Genomic DNA, 21,405 nt, shown 5'->3' with positions numbered 1-21,405 from the left:
CAATGTAGAAGATGCAATTGATTCACTGGAAGAGAGAACACAGGTTTCAGGAAGGGAGGAGAACATCTGAGCTGGGGTGGAAAGTACGTGGATTTTGCAAGCAGGTAAGGGGAAAGACGGCAGGTCATCTGAAGCCAGAAGCTAACAAAGCTCACGGCAGAATAAAGTGTGGGAAGCAACAGAGAGAAAGAGGCTGGCAAGGTGGCTGGAGGCCAGGGCCCAGGGAATCCTTTCTCGGGAGTCCAGTTTAAAGAAGGCCCACAGGAGCCAAGGGCCTGTGCGGCAGCAGCTTCATTCCGCCTATGCACTCACTTCAGAAATGCCTTTAAGAACAATGAACTATAAATGCTAACGGAAACCTAAAAATCACCACACTAAGGCTTATGGCTTCTAAATGCTCTTTCTCAATTCTGTATTTCCACTCTGCAAAACTCTGTTAGCGGAACTTTAATTACTTGGCTTCGTTATAAAATTTCCATTGCACGTAAGTGTAAATAATTTCACTCTAATGCACTCATTTGAATCTGTGGCTGAAAGCACTGGTAGAAATCACATTTTTGTGGTACTTCCTTGGCACATTGAAGGAAAACAAAATGTATACTGTTAATCAGGTCATGAGTGACTTTGAAAGTGATGGATTGCATAAAGATAGCAAATAATAAGAGATAAATATATTTTAAAGATTAAAAATATTTTATTTAAACTTTTCTTCATAAACACTTTTAACATTTTTTTTCAATTTAAAAACAGAATGGATAGCATAAACATGTTTGAATAGATTATATTCACGGCTTGGGAAAAATTACCTGACAAAAATGTAAAGGCTTTCAAAACAGGTATAAAAGGCAAACCTTAAATTATTCTAAGATTTTTAAATCGGCCCTAAGATTATTTGACTACTGGCCCAAAATGTACCTAAAGGTCAAAATATTTTTCTATAGACAAAGTATGCCCAAGAGGTATAGGGCATATACAAGTTAGGTAGAAAATAACCCCTCTGACCACCTCACTGGAACATTCCTTCAGAAAGCAAACACCTAACCCTTTACTGATATACTGATTGATAAGGTTTTTAATGTAGCTGTTCCCAAAGATGTAAAAAAGAAGATCCAAGATTATTAAGGGGGAACAAACCACGCTGATGGCATTCTCTCAGTGTCGCTCGTGTAACAGGGAAGTTACATGGGTGTATGTACTGAAAGGGTAGGACTTGCATGAGCTTACCTATTCTGGTCTATGTCTATTGAATATTTGACTTTATAAATTCTTGATAAATTTCTCAGGACTTTCATTTTGAAGATAAATCTCTTTTTAGAAGATATTTATTCCCAAACCAACTCTAATCTGCTTGAATAAACGTATGATCCCTAAAAATGTTGAGTACAAAAAAAAAATCAAAAACGTATAATAGGCAAACAAGAAAAATGGCACTAGCAGTTTTACTGCCATATAGCCCTCAGTTATAGCTAATTTACACTATTATCTATGTTGTGTTTTACTTCAGTCTAAAACTTTAAATTATGTATTCTCAAAAGAGCTAGTCTTTTCTGAGAGATAGCTTATAAACTGAAATATCAATTTATATTATAAACTGAAATGTTATGACCTACAACCACATATACATATATAAAAATAGTCCCACTGAACGTTTGACATGTTTAGGTTATGCAGCTCAAATAATTTGTTATAAAATATTTTAAAGCTTAGTTTCATGTAATTAAGACAAAACTCTCCATTTTTACCACTTCTCCCCACACAAATGTGTGTGTCCTTTACTATGACTCGAGCAGGCTTCCCAGAATGAGGTGTCCAAAGGTGCTGCTTTAGAAAAGATAAGTGAAGGGCTCAGTCAATATTTCACAAATTAGAGTAACACGCACACACAGAGCAGAGTAATGAGGACACAGAGAATGCTGTCTCAAGAAAAGCTATTAATTCTATTAATTACGCTTTGCTTTATAAAAACCAGTAGTATTTCTTCCAATACAAAACCTTCCATGTGAGAATCTTGAATTTTGTGAAATGGCTGTAGTGCAAGGATTTTCTTTAGGCAGATTAAAATCAAAACTGAAATTCAAGGTCAAAGATATGGAACAGAACAAACATTTCTAATTAAGATGCAATTACTGAAGATCAGCTATTTTTGTCAAGTTTGGTGTTTAAAATGTAAAGTGAAAATTAACACACAAAGATCACAACAGTTACACTGTGGTTTCCAATCGCTTACTGAATTTTTTAAAAACCACTATTTTGAGCACATACAATGCATCTAAACAAAAAATGGTTTCAAATGAAGAACACAAAAAATAAACTTGAAAAAAATTCTACGGAAAAATCCTCCATAGCTTAGTTTAACAAAAATAAATCTCTTTCAGCAATTAAACCATAATTTTAAAAGGGAATGTAGGTTAATCATGGATTTAAAATAACCTATATTAGCACTACTTATCAACAGATGAATTTTCTCATACATTCAGAACCCAAGCAATAGCAACTAGCAATAGCAACTATTCTTAAAGCTCAAAACTGACTATAGCTAACATCAGGTCAGACATGACTCACATGTGAAGCTGAACCCACAGTTAGTTCAAGTTAAGATTTCACAAATTTTCTAAAACATGAACTGTGATCTTGGCCTTGTGTCTTTAGAATGGAAGACCAAGAATATTTAACAGTTTGCCCAGATCTTATGCTAACTAGGACTATGAAGTCATATCTAAGCAAGTAACGAGAACCACCACTGGTGTGTAAAAGTTAAAAGCCTGTTGGGGTACCCTGTCTCGGTCTTTTCCAGCAAAAGACAACAATGAGGAAAATAATGAAGACATTATCGTTATTTTCTTTAAAGCAAGACAGCACACAAACAAAACACTAAATCAACTAATATATTAGGAAAAGAATTAAATGGCTAATCTAATTCCTAGTTTTCAAAAATAAAATGATTAAAAAATGATCTTTAAAAGGTAGAAAAAGACTTTTACCCATATTACCATGGGAAACATGATTATGACTTCACTTTTCCATTTTGTGTTCAGTGGTGGCAGCAGCAAAAAAGAAAAAAAAAAACAGAAAAAAAAAAACAGAAAAAAAAAAACCCAAAAAAGTGAAACTAGAAACTTATACAACAGCCATAGAAGAAGGCATTGCAATATTGCACCAATATCCTAAGCTCTGGCAAGTTTTGCCAGTGTAGATCTAGTCTGTATCAGATATAGACTCGACTCGAGAAAATGGCATCAATTTGAATGATCCACTCCCTGGTTATTCTTGCTTAATTTTGTCAACTACATGTTTTTCCTTCCAGTTGAAAGAGTTGAAAGGTGCACGGCTAATCCTACAACACTTTTATAAATGCTTTTAAACAGTTAACCTTGATGCATTCTGAACTTTGAGGTTACTATCCTTCATGCTAGTAGCTTTCAGCAAATAAAACAAAGGCTGAGGGCTTACATCCCCAGGGCCACTAAGTATTTTGTACTAAATAAAAAAGTAGATATAACCAGTAAGATTATAATTCTATTTCTTACCTCTAAGTAAAAAATGAACTCAAATTTTCCACGAGTTGCTACTTTCCATTCAATAACAGATGCAGCAGCCTTATTGAATGTAAAGAACGGGAGTTGCACTTACTTTTAAGGGGCTTTTATTTAGGAGTCTGGTATTACCTAAATTCTCTTTAAAAGTGCTTGCACGCTGCAGGGCCGGGACTGCATATACCACTCCGATTCTCACTAAAAACAGGGTAACGTTAAACAGACTGCAAAGAAAAACATTTTCAAAAAGAAGACATACATTGATAAGGAACACTAACGTTTACTTTTGAAAATAAAATACAAAATGTTAGTTTTCAGAAATCCATACATGTTTCAGGAATACAAGAAGCTCAAATATTACTGAATCAGTATGGACTGAAGATAGGCTACTTTGATACCAAATGAGGAATCCAGTTATTTTAACTTTCTAAAAATGTTAGTACATGAAAAGACATTACATCTAAAATTCAACAAGTATGGCAAACCGTGTGTGCAAGTGCACTAGCTTAAAAATATAGAATCCTAACCACGCATAAAAGGAGATGTGCCTTGTATGTTCCTAAGATGTACGCAAGGATGGGTATGCTTTTGCTAACACAATGCAGAGAAGAGAAGGCAGCTTAGAAATAGTGTTTTGAATATAAAAAAGTTAACTTTGTAGAAAATTTATATTTTTGCATTTTCAGCAAAAAGCCATGCAAAAAGGTCAAGAATTTTAACGTAAATAATAAAACCAAGAGGTCTAACAGACTGAAATACACTGAAATAAATGCTCCAAAATATTTCAGATTGAGATAGGAACCAAAATTACATCCAGTGACACTTATCAGGTCTTCTCTTAGAAGAGGCATGACTCCTACGCTGACATCTGAAAGAAATGTTTAAAGCATAAAATCAACTTCCCAGATAAGTGGATCACTCTATTAAACTGCTTCTGGAAGTAGTTTCAAGAGCTAGCGCTTTGAATTAACTTATTGCATGAGTTTGAGGCCACTAAAAAAAGAAAAAGAAAAGGATGCTAGCACAGAATGAAAATTTTTTTACGATATTAGACCAATGGCTTTGATAGTAAAACTGGTGAGGTTTTTCTTTATGTTTTTTAATTAACTACTCTGTCACAAACAAATTTTTTGTTTGGCTTTTTTTAAAGGGAGAAAGATGTCATTAGTTGCAACGTCTGACCTCATCCAGTATATATTCCGGAAAATGCAGGTTGCATACTTGTAAACCATCTAGCTTGCAGGGCATCCGTGGGTACTCATCTTCCTTCCACTTGTTTTCTTCTGGATCAAAAGTAAGAATGGAATCACTGTAATGACCGTTGTAGCAAAGGCCTCCAAGAACCATTATCTGTTTGTCCAGCACAGTCACACCATGGCCACTTCTGCCAATTGGCATGGATGCCAAAATGGTCCACTGATCAGTCTCTGGGTTGTACACTTCTGTGGAAGGGCATCCCTGAGACTCAAAAGAGGCTCTCAAGATCACACAGACACCACCAAAGACATACAGCTTGCCGTTGTAAGAAATCATCTTGTGGAAGCATCTTGCGTAATTCATCTTGCTCTTATTCTCCCAACAGTTGGTAACCACTTGAGTTCTTCTGGTCCGCTGTTCTATGGTCCCTTCTTTACTGGGGTCAAACACACACACCTGTTTGGAGGTGGAAGACGAGGTGATTCCACCAGTGATGAACAACTTGTTATTGAGCACTGTCCCTTCATGTCCATATTTGTTAACCGGATAAGGATCCACGAATTCCCACTTATCATTGGTGATGTCGTATCTCTCGGTTGAATAGAAAGTCTCATCTCTGGTTCTGCCTGCCACAGCGTAAATAAACTTTCCAATGACACCAACTGCAAACTCGGAACGTGGCACAGACATGTCTGCCATCCGGAGCCAAGAGTTCTGTCTGGGGTCATACCTGAACACTTTGGAAGAAGCATGGAATTCGCCATCTGGGCCCAGTTCTTCCCCGCCCAACAAGAACACAAAGTTATTGACAATAGCAAGGCAGTCCGGGCGCAGAGGAACTTGTGGGCCCTCCAGTTCCCACCAGACTCTTGGTTTCTTTAAGAGAAGGATTTTACTGTTAACCATGCTATGTCCAATCATGCCTCGGAATACTGTAGTCTGGGGTTTGGCAGAACGGATGCGGCTTGATTTCATGTCCAACAAAGGCTGCTGGTGAACGTTCTGAAAGTAATTCAGTGCTTGGTCAACTTCATAGCGCAGCTGTCGGGAGTATCTATAAAATTCGGATGTCTTAACCTAAGAATACAAGTAAAAGAATTTAACCAAAAGAAAGAACATCAATGGCAAACAAGCTATCAAAGCCAACTAATATGATTAGTGTATGACTTGAGGCTTACTTCACTAAAACTGCTTTACCTGTTCAGATCACATACTATTTTTTAAGCAAAGCTTTTACTGTTTTTCTTTTCAGAATAATCTATGCACATCCCCAAACCTTTTAAAGTAAATATTTCTTTTCCAGGTACAAGCTACATCCCTCTAACAAAATGTACTAATCATTCATCTACTGTATGTCAGGCCCTGGGATATAAGTGGTGGCTATGAGGACAAAGGAAGGTTTCACAGAAGAGGAAATCATGGCCATGGTTTTCTTAACCATAAGGAACACTGTTAAGAACAGCCATGACTGAAAAGCTTGGGCAATCAAGTTAGTGAGTTAGTAAAAATTTAAATATACACAAAACTTACAGTAGATATTTGATAACACTTGGTTTGATATCATCAACTACAATCATAACCCACTTGACAAGAAAAGGTCAAGTTTTTTCCTTTTCTTTTTAGACATTTATTGATTTTTGAGAGAGAGAGAGAGAGGATCCAGAGGGCTCTGCACTGACAGCAGAGAGCCCGATGCAGGGCTTGAACTCAAAAAACCATGAAATCATGACCTGAGCCGAAGTCAGACACTCAACCAACTGAGCCACCCTGGTGTGCCCCAAGTTTGTTTTTCCTTCCTGTTTTTTTTTTTTTTTTTTTTTTTGGAGCTGGAACTACCTCATTGTGATGATTACCAAGCACTTAAGTATTGTGCTTAAGTCCTATAGGGACATAAAAATGTTAAGATGGGGTCTCTTTCCTCAAAGAACTTAGAATGGGCTTGGGGAAATGAAGATAGATACAGATTTGCCAGTAAGTAAATGAACGAGGCAGCTTCCAGTTGGGAATGAGGGTGTGCAGCACATCTGGGAGTGCTGTAGAACTGAGGATATGCAACATACACCAAACTGGCCCAAAACACTCACGGGCTACCTCGAGGAAGAGGGAAGAGACTGGAGACCATGAAGAAAAAGCTTCTATCCTAGTGACAAAGATAAGAGTCTTTAATTTCAAGGAGCAAATCAGTTACTGTAGACATAAGACGGGCAGAAGAGCATGACTGATGTGAGGTAGCAACAGGGAGCACAAGAGAGGACTCAAACTGATCTGAGGATTTAGACTTGAGGCGCTCGGGAGAGCGGGATCACTAAGGGACACTGGAGAGGCATTCCACTTCACCGGCGATCAATCTGCACTGCTGGTAGGATGCTGAGGTGGAGAGGTCTAGGAGTCTATGGGAAACACGTAAATGTTTAGGAGCTTTCTTTCCTTCCTCTCCTTTCCTCCCTCCTCCCTAGTTTTTTTCATTCACAACCCGCCTTGGTCCAAAAAAAAAAAAAAAAAAAAAAAAAACAGGCTGAAACAGAAAGCACCACAAATGTGTTTTTAAGTATTTTGGTAATTGCATTTCAATAGACTTGGCTTCCTTTGTAATTCCAAGCAATTAATTTTGTGGATTTAAAATCATTGAAAAGGGGGTCCTTCGGTGGATTTCACCAGGTGAGCAAAGGGGTAAACAGCATAAAAAGGGGGAGAATTCCTGCTCTTACTACATAAAAGAGAAAAAATGGACATCATTACTGGGGGCTTTACATGTAACATCTCAAGTTAAATTATTCCTCCTGCGAGAGACTAATAACCATCCCTGTTTTCCTGACGAAAAACCCAAGGCTTAGAATCTTAAGTGATGTGCCCAAATGGTCTACATGACTAAAACCAGTAGAACTGGGATCTGAACCTTAAACCACGACAGTCTTCCTCCAAAGTTCAATTTCTAGTAGGTTACAGCACAGCTTCCATTACTCTTTAGAAAACCCTATGAAATGACAAACTCATTTCTCAGAACACTTAACATATTCAATGAATTAGCCTAATGCCCCTTCTCAAATAAAAGATAATATAATGGTTCTTAAAGAATCAATCACTGGATTACAAATGACTGCGTATCCAACCCAATTCTTCCGAGCAAAATAGTTAAGTGTGGAAGAAATCACAGCAAATAATGAATGATAAACAAGTAATTTCAATAAAGAGAATAATAATATAATAAAAACAGGAGATGAACTCTCATCCTCTATTACTTTTACCTCACAGATAGAAGTTAAAAGAACAAAGGAAATGAACTGAGCCTCAATCTCTTATGAGACACAATGTAAATCTGTAAAAGCTGTTTTCACTGAGTATTTATCAGTATGCAATGATGTTCACAAAATATTCAAGTTTTAAAAAGCAACTGATGGGGTGCCTGGGTGGCTCAGTCGGTTAAGCGTCTGACTTCGGCTCAGGTCATGACCTCACGGTTCATGATCTCTGTGAAAAAGACTTAACACGGGGCCTGTCAGGTGGCAACATCCAACAAATAATGGCTGTTATTAGCTATTATTACTGACCAGTAGACATCTGTGGAAGTGTCTGTCAGCTTAAGTCAATGCATCTGATGATGTGTTTTTAGTCTGAATAAAAATTCAGTCTTTCAGAAACAAAAAGAAAAATGAGTCAAACTTACTCTGGACCTAATCCTCCCCAGTAAAACATGACTGGTAAGATGCAAGGAGGAGGAAGCTTTCCAGAAAGCAGCCATGTCACTTGGAGATGGAGAAAGGAAGGGGAATGCGGCACATATTGGATAGGCAGATTTCAAGTTTTTTAAAGGAAAATTAGGATCAATTCCAAGACCAGAAACTGTGTAAAGAAGCTCAAGAAGGCTTGGAGGCTCTCAAAAGCATAATGCTGACTGCATAATTGCAAAACACACTGATGAGGGGAAGGAAAGGGGAAAGTATCTAAAAAATCTGATGCACTGCACAGAGAGCTTTCTGGAATTCAGATGTTAAAAAACCACTTACAACAGATGGTAAAAAAAAAAAACAGGCGCATAAAATAAGTATTACAAAGGGTGAAATAGAGCTGTAAAAATATTGTGAACAAGGCTAACGCCCCAGGATGAACTGTGACTTAACAGTTGAATTGAACAGATATTGAATTAAGTGGCATCTTAGAGGTTAAAGTAAAAAGTAGAGGCAAAAGTGAAGACCCTCCTGGATGGGATGGTTACTGTAATATTAACAAAGACAAATAGTCTTCTATTTTATTTCCATTCTCAGCTAACAATGTTTTATTCTTTTCAATCTGCAGATCAAACACAATGACTAAGAAACTTAAATCCAAGATGGCTAAGAAAAAAAAAAAAAAGAAAGAAAAACTAGATGGATATTCTAAGGTCAAGCCATTTCATCTCAAAATCACATTCTGGGATCCTGAGCGGCTTCACAGATAAGGTTGCTTAATTGCTTTCTGTAATCTGTATGGAATCATGAAGAATGGAAAAGGCCTAGAAGGCAGACTTCCAAACTACAGACTGGTCAGCCAGAGGCTGATCCTGAATTGTTAAAAAAAACAAAAAAAAAGAAACAAACAAACAAAAAAAACCACTTGCAAATAAGAAAGCCTTACACATTGGGAGGCAGCATGGACTCAAAGTAATGCCAAGACTTGACATTTCCCGTTTAATGTCTGAAGATGTAACAGAACTAGTAGACAATGAGAGAACCTATGACTTTGGCAAAGTAATCGATAAGTCTAATAATCAAGACAAACACCAGGGATCCATGAACCACCTAAAACTGTAGCAATAATTGTGTTAATGCATTCGGGGGGTAAGGCGAGATGGTGGCAAGTGCACAGCTTTTATCAAATGCTCCAGCGATCCATAACTCCAAATGTAAAGCTATAAATGACCATCCTCAACACAATCTCACAGGGCAGAGTCAAATCATGGACCTAAGTGAAATAGACAATCCTACCCTCTCCATCTGATGAAACCCCAGCTCAGAGTGTTCAGTTCCATGGCTACAATTTAGACATCACAAAGTGGACGACATTCTGAAGACAGTGAAGGGATCTAAACCATAAGAAGAATGGTAAAACTGATGAGGAATGTTTATGTTCAAGAGAAGACTCAGGAGAAAGTTGGCAACCATTTTCAGCACCAGTAAGTGGAAGTTTGGAGGAAGATTTTATGCCAACATAGAGAAAAGGTTTGTAATTAGACCTATGAAGATAATGGATGTCCGTCACCGTAGCAGAAGAGCACAGAAAGTGGGAACAACTTAAATATCAGTAACGCACTGGCTGGATAAACTGTGGTATGCGGCCTTTACCATACGCACTCATGAAAAGAATGAAGTTAATTCACATGCACTAACACAGATGTTCAAAGTGTCAGATGATAAAAACTACACAAGTATACATACATTTCCCAAAAATAAAGGTGGCCTGCTTTACACAGTTGACAGTGTATTCAGAGGAAAACCTGTATACATGTACAACACACAGTTACCAGTGAACTTTTAGGGGACTTGTCCCTTTTCAGGTTCTACAGAGCTCTGTATTTGGCTTTTTCACAAGGACTATGGTAAAAATGGTATGGGTACATATTTGCCCCGAGTCAGGACTGTTTACCTCTGGAGACAGTGAGCAATTCTGCCACTTCAGGTAGTCCAGGTATGACTATCGGGAGTGCTGGAGAGGGTTCTGGTGTCACACGATGACTAGGCACAATGACCCGTGACAGCCTTCCACCTTCCAACCCCAGTCTCTTGCAGATTTCATCAACCTGAACCAGCTTAAGTGCTTCTTAAAGTCATTTTCCTGTCTCTCGTTTTCTACCCCATGTTTTGGTCCCTTTGTCCTCTTCTCCATTCATTCTATTGTGTTCCTTCGAAACCAGGGTTCCGAAGAGTTTAAAGAGTTACTTCAACTCTATGTTAAAGTCCTTATCATAGCCACATACCTTTATCCAGCTTGTTCTACCTGTAAGCCCCCAACAATGGAAGCTGTGCCTTTGAGAGAGTTGATTATACCATGAAATGTCTTCTCACCAAAGAAATTGAGCTCCTACTCTCTGCCACAGCTAGAAGTTCTAGATCTACCTTGCCCTTTTCCCAGAGCTACAATTTTCCTCTACAACTACACAATATTAATAAGCGTAGTTTCTTCTTTCATTATAGAAATGGGGAATTAATGCCTCTCTGATAATCCTGGACAAAGTAATTACAGATATGCTCTGCTTTAGAACAAAAAGTGCAGGGCCAGAAACTTCTATGTGAATGGAACCATGTAAATGCATTAATGAAGGAAGCTATCAAAAAAGAAACATGTGGTTTATCTTTTCATAGAGAAAGCATTTCTCCCTTCATTCACTCATTTAACAGTTTATCTCTGTATCAGTTGCTTCCAAAAGAAAGATATGGGGGAAAAAATGACATTCCTTTCATGTTCTGAAGAACTTTCCTTATCCTTTCATAGGATTAAAAAAAGCAGTCTTAACACTTAGAAAAAAGATATTATCACTTTTCTTGCTTTAATACTTAAAAATTTTATTATGAAAAGCATTTTGTCTTATGGTGAATACAAAATAAAAATATGTTCCCTCTTAAATACAGTGATTCGAAAGCTTTAAATTGGCCAATTCTTCCTCTGATCTTTAGTTTCGTGTAACTGTGTGTGCACACGAGCGTGTACAAGAGAAAATGTGAGGTACTATTAATTCTGAACGAGGCTCCTGGAAACATGTATTAAATGGAAGAAACAGGAGCCAGTCATTACTGCTGGACAAAAACTCCAGGTTTCTCCCTTTGCTGTCAGAATGTTACATAATCCATTCATTCAATTTTTTTAACTTTTAAAGGTAATTCATACATATCATTCTTAATTTTAAGAATTAAAATGAAACTGGCAATATAACTAAAACAAGCATTTCCACAGAGCTTACTAATGTGATTAAAAATCTGCAATTTAAAAAATCTACTAAAACTACCTAGTCTGGGGTGCCTGACTCGCTCAGCTGGTAGACCATGTGATTCTTGATCTTGGGGTTTTAAGTTCAAGTCCCACAGTGGGTGTAGAGATCACTTTAAAAAAAAAAAAACCTGGCTACAGTCATTTTAGACCTTTAGCCAGCCAATTTAAGATATTATTAGCTAGCATGGAGGAGGACACTTGTGGGGATGAGCACTGAGTGTTATGTGGAAACTAATTTGACAATAAACTATTTGTAAAAAAAAAAAAAAAGATATTATTAGCTATTTCACCTTTCAAAATTTTTAAATGCCCAATATACTTCTACTAAGCCAAAAAACCAAACCAAACCAAACCACAAAAAAAGAATCCTATAAAAGCCAAAAAACCAAATGCATTTTATTAGCTTATCCATCAGTGGTTTGGAGGTGCCACTGGGGACTGAAATAATCCCTGAACTAAAGATGCTAGGTCTTGGGCTTAACGCTGTCCCCAACTCACTGTGTGACCATGGACAAGCCTCTAGTTTAGACATTTTCTCCTTACAAGAGGAATCAGTTGCAGATACCTCTGGGCCTTTCCTACATCCAAAAATGATAACCTAATTCTCAGAATGATGAGTATAAAGGGATCATGTAGAAGGAAGATAGAGTCCTGGCTATCAGTTTTATCATCCCTCCTCCATGATCCAATCTGCTCAAAAGAAATATCCAGAAATAAAGCAGTTACTAAAATGAATTATACCTTTGGGAACCAGAGCTACATCTAATATTATTTTTGATATTCAGCAAAATGTGGAACAGTCTTTTTGTGCTGTATTACAAAAGCATCCATCCTGGTATGAGAAGTCTATTTATAAATTCATGCTCAGAACTGAACCTCATACTGATTTATGTTAAAATCATCACAAAAAGCTAGGTGCAAGATACCTTTAATTGATCCCTTTGTCCTGGAAAACTGAGTTAATGACCAAGGATAAAGCTATAAAAAAAAAAATCCATTCCTGCTAAGCACAAATCCTCTCAGTAATACTGTTAACTGCAGCCAAATACCAAACAGTAAAGACAAATTTTAGTAAGGATTTATCCATCCTCTCTTCTTCAAGCAGGCAACAATCTCAATTATCAAATAGAATTTCAAAAGCCAAGTGACCAGTGTAAATGGTAGTGAGGAAGATGACCCTCCTCAAGATAATACTCTAAAAAGAGCTTCAGGACAATTCAGCTGGTCCTCTATCCCTTCAACTCTCCTAGAGCGAAAAATATGTAACTCAAAACATAAATATGCTCAGAAAGTCTAATTTCCTTCCAACTCCAGTGCAATAGTTATTGAATGCCACTAGAAATTAAATAAGTGTGCACAGGCCTAAAAGGTAGAAATTTATGTAATAATTTGTAGAAAGCCTTAAGACCATCTTATTATCTGATTATACTAATACTTAGACAGTACAACTATATTCTACAATTCACAACTTAGGAGGACTTTTTCCTATTTATGGAAATATTCTCAACTATGTAAATATTTTAACTTTATTTAAAAATGTGCTAAAAGAGAAGGAAACCAAATAAAAGGTTTAATCCTATAATTAACTTCTGATGAGCAAGGCTTACCTATGACACATGTAACATTTTGAGTAAATATTAGAGAATTAAAACTTTAAAGCCCGAAATCTTAGTATTTGCTCTGTTCCTTTCCTGCTTCTAACCTTGTCTCCATTTTCTGACTTCTCTCATCTTTTTTGATTTCGGCTTCTCATTTGGTTTCTCTCCCTCCTTTTTCCCCTCGTTCATTAAAACGTTCTTCTCCTTTTGTAAGTCAATATAGCTGTCTCCGCTCCATTTCTTCCTTCACTTTCACTCCACAGTTAATTTCCAATTCTAGACTTCTGTTTTCATCTCTCATTTATTTTACTTAAAAGGGAAATCAGCAAGTAAGACCGAATTTGTGAACTACCATTTTCAGTAGGTTTCTGCCCGCTTAATACACCCTCTATGGGCAGTCTCTCTCCCAGGGGATCTAAAAGCAGTCAACACCCTGCATTACTGTATCCTCCTGCAAACCTGGGATGAAGCCAAGTCAAAGATAGAAAACAAGAGCACTCAACTTCTATATATAAAAGACAGAAGAGTTGAAAGAAGAAAAACACCTTGGGTGATTTTTAAAGAACAGTGCATATGTTAATTATAATCATTCAAGTCCACAGGGCTGGGGAGGAGGGGTTGGTAAAAGAGATGGATGCAGAAAAAGACATTAAGTGAACTGTGAAAGTCCACTTAACCTATTGACCCAGTTTCCAACAGAAAACCTGCTCATCTCTGTGCTTTCACTCCAAGGCGCAAGTGAGAGGATTGTTAATTTAAGCAATTTCAAGTTTATAGCTGTGTAAGTACTATTTAATATACCAAGGGGATTTTAAACATTTTCAAAAACAACTCAAACCCATTAGGAAATCTAACCAAATTTTACGTTTGAAATCTAGGTTACTATCTTTATAAAAAAAAATACATACATATACAGACATTTGTATTGTCAAATACAACACTGCTTGTGTTTCTCATGTACTTTGTGAGGGTCAGAAGAAAACTTCCATTCCTTCCTCTAGATTTGTCTGGCTTTGGGGCACCTGGGTGGCTCAGTTGGTTAAGTGTCCGACTTTGGCTCAGGTCATGAGCTCACGGTTTGTGGGTTCAAGCCCCGCATCAGGCTCTGTGCTGACAGCTAGCTCAGAGCCTGGAGCCTGCTTTGGATTCTGTGTCTCTCTCCCTTTCTGACCCTCCCCTGCTCATGCTGTCTCTCTCAAAATTAAATAAATGAATAAAACATTTTTAAAAAATTTAATCGATTTGTCTGGCTATAGCTGAGGTCTTTAGAAATAATTAAAGCTTTTTTTGAGTTCTCCGCTAAACTCTAACACTACAGTTAATAGTCTTGTTGCTAGACAGAAATTTTGAATCACTGAAGCGCTAGGTTAGTCAAAACATGTCAGAGCTCCTAAGTAGAGGAATTCTAAAGGGTATACAGCACCTGCGCTTTAAACAAATGCGTCCAGGGGCGCCTGGGTGGCTCAGTCAGTTAAGTGTCCGATTTCGGCTCAGGTCCTATCTCACGGTTTGTGGGTTCCAGCCCCGTATCAGGTTCTGTGCTGACAGCTCAGAGCCTGGAGCCTATTTCAGATTCTGTGTCTCCCTCTCCCTCTGCCCCTCCCCCACTGCGCGCTGTCTCTCTCTCAAAAATAAATAAAACAAAAAACAAAAAAAAAAAGATGCGTCCTTATCCATGCAATGTCATTACAAGTATCATATAATCCACTGTTAGGGGCGCCTGGGTGGCTTAGTCGGTTAAGCGTCCGACTTTCGCTTAGGTCATGATCTCGCGGTTCGTGGGTTTGGGCCCCGCGTCGGGCTCTGTGCTGGCTGCCAGCTCAGAGCCTGGAGCCTGTTTCAGTCTATGACTCCCTCTCTCTCTGACCCTCCCCTGCTCACGCTGTTTCTCTCTCTCCTAGAAATTAAAAAAAAAAAAAAATCCACTGTTAATGCTATCTAAATCAACCATGCTAACAGTGCAAATATTTGGAACACTATCAGTGTTTTGTGAAGACAGGTTCTGAGAGCTATTAATGTTCTTAGGTATCCATGGTATACTTGGACGCTTAATTTGTAATCCTTGAAATCTATCCATTTCAAGGTGAGTATAACATCCCCATTTTAAGATGTAGCTTTTAAAGCCACAAATTCTGTACTTTAAGTAAAAGACATTTTTTTAAAAAAGTATTAGAAATCTCTTCTGAAGCATTTTTTATTCTGATCTTAGGATTACTTTTCACTAGTAACGAAGTTGTTTTTTCAGCTATCAAAATGACCTCAAAGTTATATTCTTACAACAATCTTTCATAAAATGCAGATATGACTTGTTAAATCCAAATATATTCTCAGTAAAAGAGAACTTTTTTCTCATTAAAACATTAACTTTGCTCTTTAAAAGTTACATAAATCCAAATTGGGGGGGGAATATGATGAATTACACTTAATAGATTAGGAAAAAAAGCACACTAGGGAGTCTGAATATCATGAGCTAGTTTATAAAACATGTGGAATAAAGCAGAATACATCTATATAATCTGCTTCCTTACTAAACAACCAATGAGAAATCAACTGTAAAAGCCTAATTATAAGCCAAACAAATTTGCTTTGTAAATCTTTACAGGACTTAAAAAAGATTTTCTTTCCTTTTGAAAAACTGGAAGATTTTATGGTTATGGTTAACACAATTTTTAAGGGGATCCTTGGTAAGTTCTTACCATATACATATTAATGATACTGACTGTGGGTTCAAAAATATTAAAATGTCACTGTACTGAAGAATCAACATATGGGTATTTTAATGAATAACTTAACAATTTTGCAGAAAAGATCTTTTCCATATAAAAGAAAGTCAGGCATAATATGCACTTTGCCAAATATAGATTGGCTTCATAAGATGTTTTCAGTAATGCAGTAATTGTTTTTTAAAAACCAAAAGACCAAAGAAAGCCAACTGTAAACTACTTAAATCTTCACATCACCGAGAAATTCAAAATGACAAATGTCAAGCCTTATCTGTTAACAGATGCAAAGACCTTCAGAATGAGTTAAAAAACAAAACAAAACAACAACAAAAAAAAACCCATGCCACAGACATTTGTGTAAGTAAAACCTGAAATTGTAGTTTTAAAACTGGGAATCCACTATAGATAAAAGGGATAAGAACTCAACAACTATGTTGAAAGGACAAGATCCTTATATTTACTTTTAGCTTTACTTATACACAGCAATCTCCAGAGTTGTGCTTTCACATCTGAAGGTTTTCCCACACCCTCTACTTTTTTCTGTGCCATTACATTCCTCAGGCTGTATTTTGCTCATGCAAACACGTTGGAATTTTCATGACTCCAGATAATGACTTCTAAAGGACCCAAGCTGGGCCACAGAGATAAGGGCATTCTTCTGCACCTCAGGGGCCTCTCTCTCCCTGCTCTAGCAGCTCTAAAACGTCCTTGGACTGGGAAGCAAGCAGACCTGGGTTTCACTCAGTCATTTGTCCTGGGACAGGATTCCTAAACTTTCTGAGCCTGTTTTCTTATCTACAAAATGGAGGTAATGTGTACATTCTACCTATGCAGAGAGCATTTGGTGCACAACCTGACATATATAAAGTGTTCAAGTAGGTGGAATCACTGCTTGTCAGGAATTCCGGGAGGAAATTTGCAAATCTTGATCTCTTTGGTGATGCTCCCACAGAGTACTCAGTACAAAAGTTAAGACAATCTGTTTTCAGTTGGGGAGAATATCCAGTAGAGGACTAAGGGGAAAGATAGTGTAGAAGAATAAACCCAAAGATTTCAGCATAGCTAGGCAGCATGACTCAGGTCCCTGGAATGAAGGAAGGCTGTTCCTTGGGGAGAGGCAGAACATCTCCTTCCCTTACTATGAAGCCTCTGCTTAAGTCTGTTCATTACTTCCAAAGGAAGACTTAAAATCTCCACAGGTTCCCGTCACCAAGCTTTGTTCCCTGGCTTTTAATTTTCCTGAGGCCAGGGTAAGGATCCTGACAAAGAAATGCTATACTCAAGTCTTGTCTTCATCAGCCACTCTACAGAATAGTTAGGTAGGTACATTCATTTAATACTAAACTGGACAGAACATTTCTAATGGCTGAGAAACCAGGGAAAGTGTTTAATATGTGAGAAAGCCTGCTTATTGTATACATATTCAGAGAGTTTCTAATGAACAACTTACTCCTTGAACTTCTAGAGCAGCACTGTGCAACAGAAATATAAAGAGCCACAAATGTGAGTCAATGATTAATTTTACACTTTCTGGCACCTACACTTAAAAAAGGAAAATACATTTAATAATATGTGTTACTTAACCCAATATACTCAAAATATCATTTCAAACTGTAATCAATACAGTAATTAGTAATGAGGTCATTTACATCCTATGTCATCTTAATTTTTGAAATCTCAATCCAGATTTGCCACATTTCAGGTATTCAAAAGCCACAAGCAGTGGCCATATTGAACAGCACAGTTCTAGAGTCCTAGATATACACTAATTTTATTAGTAAGAGTAATCTTTAAATTTTGATGCTTCAGCTAGTTTTAATCCCAGTAAATTGAATGGAAAGGTTCTAAATTTTTTTTAAATGGAGATTTTATAGCAGCACTACTGACAAAAGCCAGAGTATGGAAAGAGCCCAAATGTCCATTGACTGATGAATAGATAAAGATGTTGTATACATACACAATGGAATATAACTCAGTGATCAAAAAGAATGAAATCTTGCCATTTGCAACGGCATGGATGGATGTTATATTAGGCTAAGTGGAAATAAGTGGGGGATTGTTTTAGGTTATGACAGACATAAAAACCAAAAGCAATGCATAAATAATGAATGACTGGATTCTAGGGCATTTTGAGAAATGGGAAATTTTGAATATGGACTATTAGAGAATATTAAGGTCTTACTGTTAATATACCTAGATGGAATGGCATTGAACTAGGGTAGGATAAAGTCCTTATTCATAGAAGAGGCACATTAAGTTTTCAGGGATGAGGTATTAGGATATCTGCAACTTATTTTTGATGATTCAGCAAAGAAAAAATCTAGACAGAGCAAATATGGTAAAACGTTAACAGTTCTTGAATCTAGATGACAGCTATACAGGTATCCATCATACTACTCTTCCAACTTTTTGTATGTTTGAACATCCTCATCATAAGGAAGAGAAATTCTAGATGAAGAGAGAGATATAATAACCAAGTATGCTGTATGAACCCCGATTAAATCCTAAAAAATAGCTAAAAAAAGACATTTGGGGGACAAGTGAGAAAATCAAAAAATGAAGTGGGTATTAAATGACATTAGGGAATAATTGTTAACTTCAACAATGGTATTATGATTATGCATAAGAATTTCCTTACTCTTGGGAAATGAGCTGCTTGCTCAAGTAGTTAGGGATAAAGTGTCATAATGTCTACAACTTTCTTTGAAATGGTTTCACACACCTAAAGCCAATGTAGAAGATAATAACAATATTAACCTATAGGAATATGTTATGGGTGATCATTCCACTATTCTTTTGGCCCTTTTTATTTATTTTTTGATAAAGAGAGCAAGCTAGTGGAGGAGAGGGGTAGGGGTGGGGTGTGTGGCAAGACAGAGACAGAGAGAGAAAGAGGGAATTTTAGGCAGGCTCTATACTCAGTTCAGGGCTTGATCCCATAACCCTGGGATCATGACTTGAGTCAAAATCAAGAATTGGATGTTCAACTGACTGAGCCACATAGGCACCCCTCAGACTTGTTTATGTTTAGAAAGTCTCATAAGAAGTTTTTAAAAATTGAAAGCTAAAAATAAAAAATGCCTATCAATATTCCATTTTTCTAAATTTCAGCAAATAGGATAAAACCACAAATCAAAACTGCCTACGCTTTCCCCCATGTAGATTCTCATACTAAAAAAGGACCAGCACAGATGTAGTATGTCTTTATTTCTGTGCCCTTTCTGGCACTGTGCATATATAATGGATATTAAAATGGCTTTGTTTAAGACCCGCAGCATAAGTAAAGGAAAAATAGATGGGTCCTATTTTCAAAGGAGCTCAAAATAGTATGGTGTAAAATAGTTCAAATTCTTATTTTCCAACCCAGTTTTCCATTTTAGTTTAGTTTATAAAGTTTCATTTCTAGAGATAAGCTCTCAAAAATTTGCCTAAGTTAGTGCTTCTCAAAATTTAGATAGCCATACAGGCCTACTGAAACTAATATAACACTGTATGTTAACTCTACTGGAATTAAAATAAAATAGAAAGCCATAGATTCCTTTGATAAGCATTAACTCTCATATACTGCAAAGGTAAGAATCACGGACTACCTTCTATTTATCTGACTAGTACTATTAAAATAAAACTGAAAGACTCACATAACAAAAAACAAAGATTTCTCTGTGGCCAGAGCCTTATGAAGTTTTCCTAAGAAATTAACTCAAGAAGGAAGCCTTAACATTTTTATTCTGATGAGATGCCCAATACCTGGTCAATGGTTAATAACCACCTCCTATACAATATAAGCAAACAAAAATCCATCAGAAGGTTCAAGTAATGCTTCATATAATTTACAAAACTACTTGATGGTATTAACTTTCATTTCAGCCAATCACTATTGAACACCCTGAACTGGTGATTAGAATATAAAAAGGCTCTCTCTGCTCTAGCACTTAAAAATCATTTACGGCTAAAAATTATCCACCATATTGCCCCACAAGAGGAGAAATTTTATTTCCTATTTCACCAGTACTGCCATCTAGACTGAAGTTGGAGGGTTTTTGTTCCTTTTAGTAGTGGGAAAGTATTTGTATTTAATGTATACAGACAAAACAGGATTCCCCAGGGAAAGAAAGCAATAAAAACAGTAAGGAAAAAAAATCAAATCAGAGACATATGATTTATATAGTTGATATGGGGCTGGTTATTACCCAACAAAAAGTAATTAAGAAATGTATTCTTAATTAAAATGATTTCTGTCAGATCAGTACATTCTGAGAAGATAAAATCCTGTAAAACTGAATTCTCTATTTAAAGTATGAGTTAATGACAGTTCACAGCATTTCAGAGGGGGAAAAAAACATGCCAGGCTGCTGAGTATTACTTGAAGGTGCAAATTTGTTTGTTTATTTTTCAAATGGTGCAAACAACCCTCTGTTGCAAATATTATATTTTTATCACCAGGTCTAGTAACTAAATCTGAAGAACTATTTAACGTGAAGGGTGTCGACCAAAGCTTTAAGTGTGCTTTCTAGAAAGACGAAAAGATGTAAGAGGTAAACAGAGCCCCAGAGGTAACCATGTGATTAGAAACCAATTAAGTTAAGCAATTACTGACTGCTTTCTCTCCTTTCTGCAAGAAAGGATCACAAGTGAGACTCTGATATAAAAATGAAATATGCTTACATGCAAAAAGGCCAAGGCTGTTTTGGAGAAAGACTATTTTTAAGAGAGCAAAACTATTACACAGTAAAATGTGCACAGGGATGGTTGATCAATGTAGATAGATGGCTGATGGCCTATTTAGTTAGAAATGCCAAAACAATGGTTTTAGACATAAACATGTTTTCAAGGTTAAATTTAGTTAGTATTCACAGTGAAATGGGGAAAACAGAACTACTGAAGAGCAGAAAAGAAAATCAACTAGGTAAGGGTAGGGAAGAATCACCACTAGGGCCTACTTGTTTTCAAGAGCTATTTTATGTTTACTCACTACGTTTTAGAGGAGTATGGAAGTGCACTAACTCATGTCATTCAGAACTACAAAACTCCTCTCAACTCTCATTTCAGCATGTATTACTTAAATTAATTTTTAAAAACAGAGCTAGCCTGATGCAGTTCAGATTTAATTACTTTGTGAAAATAAAGAAGAGCTAAAGCAAACTTGGACCATTTTGCATTACACAATTATGCCTCAACTTAAAAATACTTTCAAAACACAACTACTCTACTACCTACCTGGTGCATCTTTTCACCCAGTAGGTGAAGATTTTAAAATCTTTTCATTTTAAAAATGTGTTTTTAAAAACCTACATGCACAGGATACAAAAAATTAGACTTGTTACACATAAACTATTTCTTATAAACAGTTCATTCTCTTTTTTGCTCCTGACCAACCCTGGTAATGTCACCTAT

General features: G+C 36.7%; 1 protein-coding gene across 2 annotated transcripts in view; it reads right to left on the bottom strand.

Moving 5' to 3' along the window:
- Positions 1-728: 728 nt before the first annotated feature.
- KLHL15 (kelch like family member 15) overlaps positions 729-21,405 on the bottom strand; it is a 34,878-nt gene continuing 14,201 nt past the window's right edge. For both annotated transcript variants that reach the window (XM_039222655.1, XM_039222653.1), the window contains one exon: positions 729-5,807. In XM_039222655.1, coding sequence (XP_039078586.1) covers positions 4,698-5,807 — 1,110 coding nt within the window. In that variant the 3' untranslated portion in view covers positions 729-4,697. The remainder of the gene's footprint in view (positions 5,808-21,405) is intronic.

This window comes from Hyaena hyaena, unplaced genomic scaffold, assembly GCF_003009895.1.
Source record: "Hyaena hyaena isolate Hyena2069 unplaced genomic scaffold, ASM300989v1 scaffold_1171, whole genome shotgun sequence".
Taxonomy (NCBI): Eukaryota; Metazoa; Chordata; class Mammalia; order Carnivora; family Hyaenidae; genus Hyaena; species Hyaena hyaena.
This window is presented reverse-complemented; position numbering and strand designations above follow the sequence as displayed.